The sequence below is a fragment of the Hyposmocoma kahamanoa genome, unplaced genomic scaffold, assembly GCF_003589595.1.
Source record: "Hyposmocoma kahamanoa isolate Upper Pololo Valley unplaced genomic scaffold, ASM358959v1 78, whole genome shotgun sequence".
Classification (NCBI taxonomy): domain Eukaryota; kingdom Metazoa; phylum Arthropoda; class Insecta; order Lepidoptera; family Cosmopterigidae; genus Hyposmocoma; species Hyposmocoma kahamanoa.
In genome coordinates, this window is record NW_020653945.1 from 6,082,722 (window position 1) to 6,099,716 (window position 16,995).

At 36.3% G+C, this 16,995-nt stretch overlaps 1 protein-coding gene across 3 annotated transcripts in view; it reads left to right on the forward strand.

The window, feature by feature from the left end:
- LOC113232994 (aquaporin AQPAe.a) overlaps window positions 1–16,995 on the forward strand; it is a 119,832-nt gene that overhangs the window by 47,351 nt on the left and 55,486 nt on the right. For all 3 annotated transcript variants that reach the window (XM_026467922.1, XM_026467924.1, XM_026467923.1), the window contains one exon: window positions 6,052–6,248. In XM_026467922.1, coding sequence (XP_026323707.1) covers window positions 6,052–6,248 — 197 coding nt within the window. The remainder of the gene's footprint in view (window positions 1–6,051; window positions 6,249–16,995) is intronic.

Consider the following 16,995-nt stretch of genomic DNA (forward strand, 5'->3'; position numbering starts at 1 on the left):
AAACCGGAACACAGTGATGTTGGCATTACTACTTGGCGGCTGAAATAGGTAAGGTGGCAGTACTACCCTGGACGAATTCTTGGGGTTAGATGGGACTATTAAGGTACCACCTTTCCAATAAAAAATAATAACTGAAATCGGTTGGCAAATGACGGATTAATCGGGTAACATACACACAAAAAACAGTCGAATTGAGAATCTCCTTTTCTGAAGTCGGTTAAAAATAGGTTGTTTTTTTCATAATCACACTCACAATACATAATTTTTGCAATGTGTGCATTGCAGAGAGTGCTTCTATTTTCTCAATGTTCCTCGACAATCATAGGATTTCCGAATGCATACGAAAATTCATTTCTATGCCCATTAATTATTAGATGTAAAATCCATAATAACCATTGACTTACAATAACTTAAATTTTGAACAACGTACTTTATTGTTCTTTTGTTTTGATTTCCGTGTGAACTATATAGAGCTGTAAAACTATTTCCCTATTTGTAATAACTTTTACTCCATGTCAATAAGTAAGTTAACAAAAATATAAAGTAAAGAAAAGAAAAAATAACCGATAATAGCCTTTTTATAATATTCTTTTAAAATATTATTTTCTGTTCCGTTGGAAATACTACAAGCTACAGAAATACGTTTTTTAACTTTTTGAAAATAACCATTGTTGTCTTTTTTGAACGTATCGGCTTGTGAAAAATACAAGCACACTCTGTAAATTATCTGTTGTGACTTTGGTTTTAGCGGCTTTCCTCCCACGGGATAATAAATAACACATGTAATAGCAATTCTATATATACTTTCCAGCCGACTGAAAGGTTTGTATCAAAGGCAAAGGCAACTGAATAAAACCCGACGACAGAAGAACGCAGACATGTCAATTTGCAGCAAAACTTCAGCAAAATTTCGTAATAAGTAAATCATAGAGGTTGTGAAAGATACAAATTACTTTTAGGTAATTCTTGAATTGCCTTTTAAATTTGATACGTCAATTAAAGTACACGGGCGGTCTTACTTCAAATACAATCGCATAATAATAAAATATAATAATACGTATAATGGCGTAGTAAAATACTATTGTATAACCTTAATAGAATGTATATAATAATATGACGACTGTCGGTGGTCCAGCGTTAGGACTGTAGGCGTTAGTTGAGGAGGTTCCAGGTTTGATTAGGACCAATTTGAGAAACGAACTTTCCAAATTTGGTTGTGGTTAGGGTGTTTTGGGTAGTACCTTGAAATCAATTTCGTTAATCCAGTGCTCGTTGTACAGGGACATCCCTAGTTTGATACCCGGCAGTTGGTGTGGTTTTTTTATGATACCAAGGGACGGAGTAAGTCGTACGCCTGTCCATTACACTGGCAGTGCCACTCAAAGCTTTAAATCACAAAGATATGAGGGGCACTGCTGTTGCGCCCTGCACTGTCCGAGTCATAAGTTGATATGTCTCGTGTACCTGTAATTTCACCAGCACCCTTACCCTTCAAACCCGGAACACAATAATGCTCACATTACCGCTTGGCGGCAGAAATAGGTAAAGTGTCAGTACTTCCCTGGACGAACTTTTTCACAAGCTCTAATGCTGCTGTCATCTGACACATCACCGTTATTCGATCTCGCCTTCAGTTAATTAGGGTCCTTAATAAAGTAGATCATATAATAACTAACAGTGGGAAACCCAGTAGGAGCACGTGGAAACGGTCAGTTTGTTATATATTTTTTTAACATCAAAATTATACCACCATGACTTCAATTCCTCCCGCCTTCTTTTTTTCACCATCTGCCGTTCTCTATTTCTAGGCGCGCTTCTTTTGTTTAATTTTTACGCTGCTTTGTGTTTAGAGTGACCCATGATAGAACTTATAGTAACTGTAACTATTACAAAAAGGTTAGTTTTGGTAACCTATCACAAACTCGATTTTTTCCGTAATAACGTTTCTTCGAATTTTCATTACACCGAAAACCGAATTATAGCCGAATAATAGCCGTTGTTCTTTCAAGATTATGTTGAATGTTTATTGTAAAGACACGATTTGGTTCGATTAGATTAAGTTAAGTTAGGTTTAAAAGAAAAAAGTTTTGTTCTCAAAATGACTTTTGAGGTTATGAAAATTAGAACAAACGTTATTTCTGGAAAATGTCACTTCGGACTATTGATAGGTAACTGTTAATTTTGTAGCGTATCAAAAACAATTTAATAAATGGCGGGTTTTTGTAGCTACAATTTTTGTCAATCATAAATTGATAGAAATCAATTTATGTAAAAATTGTAGCTACAAAAATACCACAAACAAATAATTTAAGAAACTATAAAACTTAACAATACCTTTAAACTAGAAAGTTTAAAGGTATTGTTAAGTTTTTAGTTTCTTAAATTATTTGTTACCTGTCTTAAGCTGACGATACTATAGGCAATACTTAATAAATAAATAATAAAACAGTCGACCATCCTGATAAATAGGAAGTCCCCATTTCTGAATTTTCTTCCATTCCAGTGTATGTCCACTTGCTGAGTACGTACTACATGTATTCATTATATTCGGCTGAATTCATTACTATAAACGCAAAAGTAAAATGAATACTTATATAAAAACAATAAAAGAAGTAATAAAAAACAATCCTCTAAATAAAAATAAGCAAATAAAAATTAAAATCAATTAAATTTAAATACATTATTAATTTGCTTCCGATACACGTCCGTTTTGACCGAATGTACAATATAATACTGCGTTCGATGACTGGTATTGCTGATGTGGGGAGCAAAACAGCCATCCATGCTCAATTGGGTGGGCCAAGTTAGCCGGACCCAACCCGATAAGTGTACAATCGTCGTCACTCCTTGCGTGCCCGAGGATGGAAGGCGACGGCGGGGACAGCCGTGAAGGCGTTGCCGGGATATCTTAATGAGTTTGAGAAAGAGTGGTGGAAAGTCGCCAAAGACAGTGAGCAGTGGAGGATTTTGGATGGAGTTCTTTGCCCAGCAGTGGGACACAATTGGTTGAAAAATAAATAAAATATTCGCTGCTTACCTTGTGGATGTGCTTTGTTCTTTACAGGTAGCATATCCAGGGTAATAACAGACTGTTGACCTCGTTGTGATGAAATGTGTTTGACAACCCGATTAACTTCCATTACCGACATACTATCTATAACTAAAGTATTTAGTGCCGACAGGTCACGAGATCTACTCATTAGTTTGTTCTTTTGAACTTGTATGTCGTCTTTAGAGACATCCATAACTATAACATATCCATCAACGACCTTTGTTCAATGAATAAAGGCTTTGTATAATTAAATACACGCCTTTTTCTTTCATGTAGATATATTTGAATCAGTGTCAATCTCTAATAATTCTACTTTAACACGTGTATGTCGAGTATTATCGTATCTGTGATTTGTTTAGACGATGCCCGCCGCAGACATGATTTCGACTTTCGCGAGGTTTGTATGTATGTATAGAACCGTTCGCTCCTAACTCATTCCTGCGATTTGTCTTTTTTTATTATCAATACATAGTTAAACTACCACCAAGCTACTGGTAGGGTCTTTGGATAAAGGTGGTGCATAGTAACCATCCGATTCACTCTCATCAAGCCAATTTATTGTTTCTTTAATAACAAAATTATCATTAAATAAGAGGTAGGCAAATAGGTATAGCGTACAAAGCATAAAATAAAATAACAGCACAAAATAGTCCTTAATAGTCCTTAATAATAGTCTCAATATCATAAAAAGCGCGAGATACAGCTATTCTCGCATAGAATATATCGCGCTTTATGTCGCTCCCGCGCAAGTCGCGGCCTATCGTGCTAGCCCTAATGCTAAGTATTAAGTCAGTATATTGTTGAAGAATATATAATATTAGCACGCAAATAAGTACATTGAGATAAATTAAACTCATAATATTCATTTCACTTGGATGAAACCCAGACGCAATATGATTTTTATCACATTTCAAATAAAATCTTACGTATATCATCATTTCATACCAAAATGTTACAATCAACGTTAATTTAAATTCTGCAATATACTTTAATCCGTTACAATACAAACAGATAATTATACTCCTTAGCTATCCGCGTTAAAAAAGAGTAAGCAAAGTGCAAATCTTGTAGGTGGTATATCTATGACATAAGAGTGTAATTATTAGTAATAATAATTTAAAAATACCTTTACGATGAAAATAGTTTTCACTTTCCGGTTACTTAACAATAGGAGCAGTCAATGTGCGGTGTGCGTAAAGAAAACATTTTAATGACGATTTAGTTGCTTAGTGAAAGTTGAATGGGGCAACTATAGAAACTCATATTATTGTTGTAAACTTTTTTTTAATTTGAGCAATTTGTTGTGCTACGACAATGTAAAATTGACGCTAGTTCTTTGATCGTAGTTGTTTGTAATAAAGACAAAAAGCGATGAGCCCTGGGTCCCTGGGGGCCACAGGCGAAACTTCTAACGACCGATCCGTCAGATCGCCTCGTACAAGCGTTCAGTGACCACAATGCTGGCAGTTATTTCCGCCAAAGAATAATAATCTATTCAAGGAGAAATGTTGTCAGCCTTCTGGGCTTGATGCCTCAGAGTACGGCCCGCGAGCTTTTCTACTTAGAAATTTTCAAATATTATATTATATTTATATTGTTTATATTATTTTTCAATAGATGTAAGATCATATACTGTTTACATAAACATATATATTATTTTTATGGTTTTATAGGAATTTTTAAATGTAATTTTGTTACAATTTGAGGTAGACGCATTGACTTACAATTATATGGACGTCGGGTCCGCGCTAAAAAGTGTCCGCACTTGTAAGGCGCTAAAATCGTATACAGAGCGCCAAACTCCGCTTTAGTCTTCATTTGTTCGACTGACAGCGCGATACTGCGATGACATTACAATTTAAATTTCGAATTGGTTGACTTGGGACATTTTTTTCGTGGTTTTTGTATTAGACCCGTCGTCCATTTATTTGTAAGTCAATGGGTAGACGCGTTTAATTTTGAATATTGACATAGTAGTAATAAATAAATAAATATTAGACAACATCACATACGTTGCTCTGATCCCAAAATAAGTAGCTAAAAGCCCTCGTGTTCTAGAAATCGGAATCAACGACCGTACCACAAACACACCCGAGACAATATAGAAAAATTAGTTTCTACACTGACCCGGCCAGGGATCGAACCCGGGACCGCAGGGATGGTGACACCATGAACCGGAGTGCAAGTAACTCGACCACAGAGGCTATTATTGTCAAAGAAGTTTTTTACCGAGTATATCAAACTCAACGAAGGAGTAGGGATATATTCAAATTGATAAGTAGCTGACATTTTCATAATTCTATATCTTCGATAAATTGCAACTAGTATCACGAGGGTTAACTTATAAAAGAATCAGTTTGACATAGATTCATCGGTTTTATGTTTTAACAAAGTTTACTAAGAGCGATTTTAATTTTCATAATTACATCATTATAAAAATAGTAAAATAACTTATGTAGTTAACGTAACACATAATGTTAACCATCAATCACGTCTGGGTCTAGTTGGCTATGCTTCATAATCTATGAAAAGAATTTACATTTTCATACGAAAAAAAATTAGTGAAGACATGGCGTTGAAAGAATGTTCGTGGTTCTTTCATGTTTTGTTGAATATGCGTGGTTTAATTTTCTTATTCGAATGTGTTAAGTGTGTCGCGTGATTTTATTTTAAAGCGGGTCTTTTATAGTGGTGAGGCTCGTTCTTATCCTGGGGGGACAGTCTGTAAAGTGCAACTAACAAGGGTGGCACGGATGTAGATCAATATTGGATTGAGTAGAATGCCTTGGGAGATGCCTACATAAGCAGACTTTTCTCAATGTTGCCAATTCTTAAAAGAATTAAAGTAATAGCTGCTTTTTAAATTGTTATAAAATCCAATTTTAGAATGAAGCATTGTTTGCATTTCGAACCCTTTATTTAGACTTTAAGATTAATAGATTATTGGGCAAAAATCAGCACTGTAATACATAATTGTAATAATAATAATTGTTCTTCAGGGACCAGTTCAATCGTTGGACTGTCGGATGTGACAGACAACAGGTTGATCTGGCGGCAGCTGGTCGCGGAGCTGGTGGGCACCTTCCTGTTGACGTCTATCGGTGTCGCAGCATGCATCAGCCTTAGTGTTGAAAGTGCCCCTCAGACGACAAGCATCGCTCTGGCTTTCGGTCTTCTAGTGGCTTCTATAGTGCAGGTATGTAATATTTGTTACATCGTCATTCTCAACCCAATTTGACCCATTGCTGAGTACATCCACAACGATCCAGCATTCTCACTCATTTACAGTCCGCGATCCGCATCATTGTAGCACGTCGAACGTTTCTGTAACCACTTATCGGCAACCATTTGGTTGCTGTTTTATTTTATTTAGCTTCGCCACGCCTCGCAATATGTCCTACCTAGTAGTTCGTCTTCAGACTTCGAATTGTCAAGACTATTAATGAGTGAAAAGGTAAGTACGATTATTAGTGATAGATTGGACGTAAACGATCTACCGTGTAACGTATGAACCACTCGATTTAAACTCGCACAATAAACTCACCATTTTACTTACCTGAAAAAGTATATACTGTGATATTGTCTTATCTATTAAGTTACTTAATTTATTACAAAAAAAAGGAAACCAGAAAGTGGTAGATTAAAAGTTGGACTACTTTATCTAGTTAGTGTAGTCACCAATAAATTTCAAAAACAAGTAGGTATCTATCATTGTCGCTACTTACAGGTTTCTTACTACGGCATGAGTTTTTGTTATTTTCCCGATATTTCGGAACTTTTACACGCTCCACAGTCACGGGTTGATCGGCCAGCGGCAGATGATGAGCGTGTAACCGTTCCGCAATAACGGAAAAACAAAAAGAACTCATACCGTGGTAAAAAACTTGTAATTAGTGATAATCATTTAATAAATAACCACAGAAGTCTAAAAATCTACATGTCACAAAACATACATTTACTTTAAAAAATAACAATAGAGTGTATAACGTGCAAACGTATGCGACACCAAATAAATAAATTTGTCTTTTGTTCAATTTCAATTTAATTTCAATACTTGTACGACGTTGTCTATACCATTTTTATATTTACGCAGATGTTATGAACGATGTCTTTGTTGAAGAATTTGTGCCCGATGCCTTTTTTATAAATTATTCACCGTTTATCAATATATAGCAGTACCTATAGACTTAATGTGCACTAGGGAATAAATAGTTCTTTCATTCTTTGTACCGTTCAATTTTAAACAATTGCTATATAATAAATGAACGAATAATATATTTCTGTCTGTTACAAACTTTACTATTTAGTTGTAATTAACAACAGCAATTAAAAATAAGTAACTTTGCTTTTATTTCAAAATGGGGGGAAAGCTGCTAGAGTCACAGGTACGACAGATAATTTACAGCGTGTACTTGTATATTTTATATGATTTCGAAGCATTAAAAAAAAACAACCATTGTTATTTTTAAAGAGTCGAAAAACGTGTTTTCTTGTATTTTGCTTCGTTGTGGTTGATAAAAAGGACAAAATGCTTTTTGAAAAATCTTTCGTATTTCTTTTGTTTTAAAAAATTTAACATTTACATTATATTTATATGTAAATACATAAAATGGGATTACACTAAATAAATACAACAGAAATATTAATATAACAGAAGGTGAGCAAATGTGAATTTATCTCTAAAAAAGCTCTCTACCAGCCAACCGAAGGCAGTCAGAGCTAAGGTTATAAGGGATCAACAGAGTGCAAGAGAGAACGAGAGAGAAATATAATACACTTCGATAAAAAATGAAAAAATACCGTTACTTACATAAGTATTATAAATAAATAGATTATGTAACGTATAATAAATAGCAACAATATATATTCACATAAATATATACACATAGCTAACGAAAAACACGATAAGTAAAATAAAACGTTTGCAGTAAAAGTAATATTTACTATGTTATCGTAAAGATTAGAAATGAATTGCATATTATCATGAGTGTCAATTATATCATAAATACTGTATTTTGTAACTTTAAAGGTAATACAAAAAACTTTAAACGAAAAATAGCGTTCCGAATCCTAGACTATACAAATCTAGAAAACTCGGACCCACTTCGGATGTCGCTTGTGCACCAAGGCCGATTCGAATGCGGGAAAATACGAATATCTTTTGTACACCTAGAGATAAAAATGCTCCCTGTGACATTTCGGACCGTCAATTCTCGAATCCGGAACTGGGGGTCTACTCTCGATCTCCGTCCGACATCCGTCCGAAACAATTACTGCCAAATAAGCAATACTTGACCAAATGAAAAGACGCGTGATGCGAATGAAGCTTCATACTGGATACTTGTCTTTTAATTATGTCAAATGTTACCTATTTGACAGTAATTGTTTCGGACGGATGTCAGAAGACGAGAATAGCCCCCTTGATACGAAACGGACGTAGTGTGCGAACGCTCTTAGGGTAAGTCAGTGGTATAATATATGTATATATAATATTTAACAATGGATAGGTCATTCAGTCAGGATCATCTGTAATTTACTTTAACTCCAATTTTTTTATGTATATACTTTAATTTTGAAGGTTACTATGTTCCATGCCCTTGAAATAAAACCACTTGTGCTTAGAACTCATATAACAATAAATACTGTAGAAATGGTTAGTTAGCGTCTGGCGTGTGCCAACTACAGGTCTCAAAAGACCTACTTGAGCTCAGTCCGCCATATTCGCTTTTTATGGTCTGGTTATGTCATTCTTTCGTGCAAAATCTCTAAAATCCCGTAAAAATGCCTTATTGTGCTGTTCTGGAGGCAAAAATGAGAGCCTCACCAAAAATATTTCCCTTGGTGGTCTTTCATATGATCGGGTTGTCTTATTTTAATAATTTTTCAAATTTCTGTATATCGAAATATTTTTTTTGTTACAAGAAACGAAAATAAAGCTTATACCCCTACAATATGGTCGCTTCTTTTTTGGGGAACTAAATTAATAAATCCAATTCGTCGTACCTCTACTATATATTTCATACGAGTCCATACTCGAAAGTTTAGTCAAATACTACATCAGAATGAAATTAGTCAATAATGCCATCGTCAACTTCCGGAATACCGAATGACTCCGAGGCGAGTCTTTTGAAAATCGTTCTCTATCAATGAATAAAGTCTTTTCTATTTATTAATGAGTGAGTGAGTGAGATGTTGAGTGTGCGCGTTATTTATTTATTATTATATTATTATTTATTAATATACAGATGTTACAATTATACAAACAATAAATAGGATATGGTCGAGGTCTTGTAATATAATTCCTTCGGCCTCTGTGGCGAACGGTTACCATGCCGGACTGCCACGCAAAGGTCCCAGGTCAAATATTTGTATGGGCTATATTTATTTCTCTCGTGAGTTTGGGTGTAATTTGTTGTTGTCTATGCGTCTGTCCTTGGCTCCTGCGACACAGGGTTTTCCTAGAACGGGGCTATATTGAGTGTATGCGTTATTATAATTACACAGCTAATTATAAAAGAACACAACTTGCAAAAATAACGTAGAAATAATTGCTGCCGAAAATATAATTAATATAATAATTGCTGCCAGTTTGGGTTTAGGGCGGGGCTGTCTACGGAAAGTGCCATCTTGTGTGTGAAGCATACTGTCCAGTACTACACGGCCAGAAAGACACCTATTTACGCCTGCTTCCTGGACCTATCAAAAGCATTCGACAGAGTCAATTATAACATCTTGTGGCAGAAGCTGGAGGGAGCGGGCGTACCGGTTGATTGTGTCAACATTTTAAAATTTTGGTACCACAATCAATCGAACCAGGTGAGATGGGCGGAGGCCTTGTCCAATGAATACAGGATGTAGTGTGGGGTGAGGCAGGGGGGCTCATCGTCTCCGGCGCTGTTCAACTGGTACATAAATGACCTGGTGGCTGGGCTCAGTAGTATGCATGCGGGTTGCCATATTGAAGGCATGTGCGCCAACAATATAAGCTACGCCGATGACATGGTGCTGCTGAGTCCGTCCATTGGAGCGCTCAGGGAACTGGTGCAAAGGTGCGAAGTCTATGCGAATGCACATGGTCTGGTGTACAACTCTGCCAAGAGCGAGATTATGGTCTTCAAGGCGGGCAAAATTAAGCCTTATTACATACCGCCCGTCGCTCTTGGTGGGGTTGTGCTTAGAAATGTGCAAAGGGTGAAGTATCTTGGTCACATACTGACGGATGACCTGTGTGATGACCAGGATATAGAGAGAGAGCGTAGGGCGTTGTCTGTGCGTTGTAATATGCTGGCCTGCAGGTTCGCAAGATGCTCAGACGACGTAAAAATCGTGTTATTTAAGGCATACAGCCAATCTTTTTACACGAGCGGCCTGTGGGTCAAGTACACAAAGCGAGCATATAACGCCCTACGCGTACAGTACAACAACGCGTTCAGGATGCTGTTGGAGCTGCCACGATGGTGCAGTGCGTCAGGCATGTTTGCCGAGGCGCACACAGATGGCTTTCATGCACTGATGAGGAAAAAGATCCTCTCCCTCTTGACTCGTGTCAGAAAGAGACCCAACAGCATCCTGAAAACGATTGCAGGCAGATTTGATTGCCCAATCCTATGGTATTGGATTGGGCAAATCAAATCGGTTCTTTTGTATATAAAATAACGTTAGGTTAATTTGTGCTGTATGTACTAACAATAATCTAAGTTTTAATTGTTTACTAACACTTTGTCTATGGGCATTTCATTGCCTGAAATAAAAGATTTCATTTCATTTCATTTCATTTCAAATAAAAATAAATAACAACAAGATCCCAGGCAATGTCAAAAAAATTCGATTATGGTTAAAAGAGCTTTTAAATAGCAAACTAAAATTTATCTAATCTATATTGAAGCTCACAATAGATAATACTCATCGTGTGTGGTGAATATCAGGTGCCAAGACTGTGGACCTTAGTAATATTAATTATTGTAATAAAATATATACCTACGACGGTGAAAGTAAATTGATTTCTGTTTACGGTCAATAAAATATACCTGTAATCTAAACGAAGATATAAAATAAGGGTAAACACTCATTTAGCGCACATCAGAATCGTTACGGCCGATTCTAATTTGACGGATGAGAGAGGTTTTGCAACAATTTAGGAAATAATAATGCCCCGGAGCGAATTTCGTTGCTCTAGAACTCGAAGTACGGCAAACACCGTAGTTTGAGACCAGATAAATTCTGAAATTTCTCTAGACTGAAAGTTAGTCTGTTTTTACGGCACCTTTGCAACTTTTACAATTTTGAAACAAAAGTTCCTTAGAATTACAAGATTACTATCTCTATAAAGATAAGAAAATAAATAAACTCATATCAACTTTACAACACTGTATCACGCAGCATAACGACATTGTTCCTGAGAATAGCTAAGATAGTTTACGAAAAGCCTGAACGTTCCTACGCAGTGGCAGAAAACGTATACTATATCTCAATTTTGATTAGATTAATGTTAACGAGACCATGCAACGTAATTGAATTTATGATATTTATAATCAAGAATCGAAATGCTGACGAGTATAATACTATCATACTGATTTAAGCACACACGTGCAATGGGGCGAAGTGGTCACGAATAAAATATCGGTGTGTCACGCATGCGTACGCCCTACCCCTGGATCGTTGCGTAAATTGATTTAATCTATGATTATAACGGTAACGTGCATTATGTTTTCGTTTATTTTGAATGTAGATATTTACCTATGTCAAGGCAAGTGTCTTCTTTCTGCTTGTAACGATTAATTATTTTTTTTACATATTGTTATTAAGTTAATCTAACTTGTGTAAGAAAAAACTCAATTATTCAATTGAAATGTATTAGAAAGGAAAAATATTTTAAAAGCTCAGGCCGAATCATTAAAATGCAAAAAGTAGTGCGGAAATAAATCGAATGCAGAGTTGAGCTAGTGTTGTACCAACTAGATTCTACCAGTTACCACCAGTACTGCCAACATTGACACAAAAAGTCTGAAACGCCCTTTACGTAATACTGATGTATAATATTTTATTATGAGTATACACTGTTTTTTATACAGTTATCAAATGTTCAGAAAATGAGCTATTGTTTTCGCTACAATCTATCTCATTAGGTGTTTAAAATCTTTCCGCTTATTTTCTCTAATATTTCTAAAACTGTAGTGTGTGTCTTGACTTATGAATGTCACATGCACATTTTATGTGTAAATACATATAAGGGTACATAATTACGTAACTAGAATATACTCATATAAGAAACAACTCAGTATTGTAGTTTATTCTGCTCTACATTGGTACAGAAATCGCTTAAAAAGAATATTGTGAACAATATTTTTAATATATCTACTATTCATTTGACGACATTACTTTGAAATTTATTATTTTTAGTAATTTCGGACAATCTGCCTCTCTTTTGCTATATCGTTGATTGCAATAACCTCTTTTATGTAAATCACGCCTACAATGCAAACAGAGACGATGTTTTTTGCATCAACTAACCCCGTATTCAAAGCACCATCATATTATCTCGATACGATAACTTCGACCATGGCCACAATGGGTAACGATAATATATGCAAATCAAAACAAGTATGAATACCTTTGTGCCTTATTGACATTTTGTTTCATTAAAATCATTTGGCAATAATAGGGTACCATGTAATAATACTGTGTATACCTCGCGTGTATAACAAATGCTGTCATCAATATGTGTTCTAATGTTGTATTTTAAGGTCATGGGCGCGCTTCGTTATTCGGTTTTCTTAAGCTCTTGATCTCAATTATTTGTATAGCTTTAGGATACGGACTGTTTTAACGGTACCGCGCGTATGTATATTTTAAATACCTCTGTTTTTATACAATAATCTTGGTATTAAAATGAAGCTATTTTTTCGTATCTGATTGCCGTATACTTCTTTATTTATACAAACCAATGTTTCGGGGTCTTTACAGGTCCCATGATCACGGCTGATCAGTAAATACCTAGAAACGTTGGTTTGTTTGAAAATACAAATATACGCGTTTTACATTTTTGTGACGGGACGAATGAGTCGTGCGTCTGGTGGTAATTGACACGCCTGTCCAAAACAGTTGCAGTGCCGCTCAAAGCTTTAAATCGCAAAGGTCTGAGGGGCACTGCCCCTGGCCCGTCACCCTGAGACATAAGTTGACAAGTCCCATGTGCTTGTAATTTCATCAGCACCATTACGCTGCGGGCGCTGGAGGTACCGAGTTCGATTCGCGGTAGGACTAATTTGGGAAATTAACTTTTCTGAATTGGTTTTGGTCTGTGTGTTCTGGGGCTCCAGACCTAATTCCGCTGCTCTGGTAATGCACCCATTGCCTACTGCTAGGCAGCAGAAATAGGGTAGAAGTAAGGTGTCTGTACTTCCCTGGAAGAACTCTTTTACAAGGCGCTCTACTGCTATTAGATCCGAAAAAATAGTTTCTTTTCCAATGCATAGCAATCGCGAAAACCTAGATACTCGATAATAAAATAAAAAAATACATATTTTCAAGAAAAGTGAACCAGGTATAAAAGTTTAGTAGCAGTAGAGTTCCTTGTGAAAGAGTTTATCCAGGGAAGTACTGCCACCTTAAATATTTCTGCCGCCAAGCAGTAATGTGGGCATTATTGCGTTCCGGTTTTGAACGGTATGAGTGCTAGTGAAATTACAGTCACATGGGACTTGTTAACTTATGTCTCAGGGTGTCGGGCGCAGTGGCAATAATACTCAGAAATTCAACTGCAACTGTTATGGACAGGGCGTGTAGCTTACTATCAATCGCGTGACTTGTTGAGCTATTATAAAACAAAGTAAAAATAGTAGAAAAGAGAAAAGGAATCGAACAACATATCGAAGAACACATTTGCCAATGTAGAATCGCGTTAGGGGGTCAGAAAAAGATTTATGTCCATGCAAACGAATGAAAGACATTGTATGTTTCGCTTCATCGATTTAAAAAAAAAGAGGTCATTGCACCTTTTTTAGGAGTCAGAACACTTATTGGCGCAGAATTGCATTACGCCGGTCATTAAAAAGCTGTCCATGCAATAACTGTGAAAAAGACGTTGTGTGTTTGGCTTTATCATTCAAGCCGAACCAGTTCTGACCGCTCTAATACGATTCCACATCGATAAGTGTAAGGACTTCTTTTAGCAGTTGAATAAAGACGCAGAGCTTGGAGTACGCGCAACGCTCAACAATCTACTATGCTCCACTTGATAACGAGATGTGGTATGAGAGATGTGAGCGCTATCAATATTTTTTAAATCCAGGTCATGGAAGTGGCACATATTTGAAGCATAGTATTTTTTTTATAATATCAAACGACGCGACGAACAAGTCATGCGCCTGATGGTAAGTTATACGCCTATCCATAACAGTTGCAATGACACTTAGAGCTTTAAATCGCAAAAATCTGAGGGGCACTGCTACTGCTCCCGTCACCTGAGACGTAAGTTGACAAGTCCATAGTGCCCGTAATTTCACCAGCCCCCTTACTCTTCAAAACCGAAACACAGTAATGCTGACAGTACTGCTTGGCGGCAGAAATAGGTAAAGTGGCAGTACTTCCCTGGACGCACCTTTCACAAGGGGCTCTACTGATTCCCGGGCAGGGAAATATTTGTTTCTCTCGTGACTTTGAGTGTAATTTGTGGTTGCCTATGTGTGTGTCCATGGCACTTGCGTTCCAGGTATCCCTGTCTGCAAAAAAAACTGACTTTGGTAGTCCAATGGTTTGTAATGTGGGCCCTGGATGAGGACGTCTCGGGTTCGATTCTCGGCAGAATCAATTTGGGAAATGAAAATCTAAATTGATCTTTGTGTTTTGGGAAGTGCCCCGTGGCCTTACCATGAACTCTTATTACAGTTCAGTTTAGGTTCGTAACGACAAAAAAGCGGGATGGTGATGTACACTTCATGTAGCGCTGTCTCATAACTATTCATTTTAGGTTATAAACTGAATCGACTGGACTCCATTGCTCTGGAACTCATAGTACGGGAAAATTTTCTAGTCGAAAACCAGTAACTGGTGTGTAGTCCGTCATTATTATTGATTCAATTAAAATTCGCCACAACATACAACATTAATACACGACTAGTTATTTATATTAACAGCTATTCAAATGTGAAAATATACAAGATTTAATGCAATATTATAACATAAGTTTATGTGCTTATAGCTAAATTTAAAAAATAGGAAATATTAATTCGGGTAAGATGTAACAACACGTGTATTTTAAGTTGCTTAGTAGGTTAGTGTATATTATATTACATATGTAGATATATATTTAGTGCGGTATTATTTGATTACAGTTTTCAATGAAAAGTTCATTGTCGTCAAACCTAGCGGTATCTATAAGATTCTATTTGTTCGAGTTCTCACCTCTTCAAACCATTTCAAGAAAATAATAAGATAATGCGAATGAACTCTCAAATCGTGAACGTTACGAATAGCTTTTTTCGCGACCTTTATAATCGTTGATCGGATCCTGTATAACAATTTTACCACTTTATGTTTTCTGCTGGATAAATTTCGATTTAACATTTTGCCCATGTGAGGGTTGATGGACAACGACGCAATTGACTGCATAAATAAAGTTGTCTAAAACAAGTTCATTTCACGCCCAATCAAATTGCGTCAACGCACGACTGTTGCGCAACTTTTCATCTGTCAATCGTGGATTAGCATCACAATGGGACAATGCGATCTGCTCCAAATGTCGAGTGTCGCTGTAACGTGAGGCGTGAGGCGCCAATGTCATTGGTCCTGTGTGACTGGAGTACAACACTACGCCTTTAAGGCTTTTGTTTATCTTTATTAGCTCGAGAAGGTGGCAGACTGGCTGTAGCTTTGCGAGAAGCGTAGGTGTAATTGACAACTGATGGCATAGGCGTGAAGGGTTTGATTGCAAATATTTGTACCCAAATAAAAAAGTAAACGTACCATTAAGCGATGTCATTATTTCATAACAATTGAACTATCATAACTTATATAGCTTTTAGTCCTTTTTACGAGCAAATAAATTTATTGAGCAATGTAGCCTCCAAACCTGCAAAATGTGTGAAATAAAACTACATTTCAATCCTCTAAGACATCATGTTCATAGCTTGATTGAGCAATAAACATAAAGCGAGCTACAGGCGTGTAACAATCGTAAAACCTTTATTGTCGTATAAATTTGCAAAGTTGGATACATCACTTAGTTGCAAAATTATCGGGCCCACACATGGCGCTTACATGGGTTACCCCTTTCAAACAAGATTACCTATATTTTCATGCTATGCCTTGTCCAAAAGTGTAGGATAACTAAATTTACATTTTGTCAATAATTTATCAATCATCATTGAACTTTATGTGAAACAAAAAAACACACGGTAGAAGTTTTAAAAAGGGTATGTTTATTCATTTGAAAGGTTGTGGTAAAACAAAGTCAAATGCGGTTGAGAAGGTGATAAAAATGTAGTACATTATATTGCAATGTCGATTAAGTGCACGTTATGATCAATTTGGGTAAATCGCACCACTGGTGTAACAAGGCCACATCTGCAAAATAGCCTTTCGGATGAGAGGTTAAGATTCTGCGAACGAAATTATTAGACAAAGTTTTAATGCTTAAATAGGAGAGTTATAAAATTGTATATATAGGTATTTAATTTGTTTTATGTAGTTCGTAACATTTTTATCACATGGAAATCTGATAAAAGCACTTTTGACGTATGATAATTGATAACATATGGCTTTATATATTGACTCTGCCTCTGTGGCTGAATTTCTCGGGCCGGGAGAAATATCTGTATGGCCTACATTTGTTTATCTCGTGAGTTTGGGTTTTATTTGTAGTTGTCTATGTGTATCCATAGCATCCGCGATACAGGGTTTCCCTAGTGCGGGACTATGTTGAGTGTGTGCGTTATTATTATTAC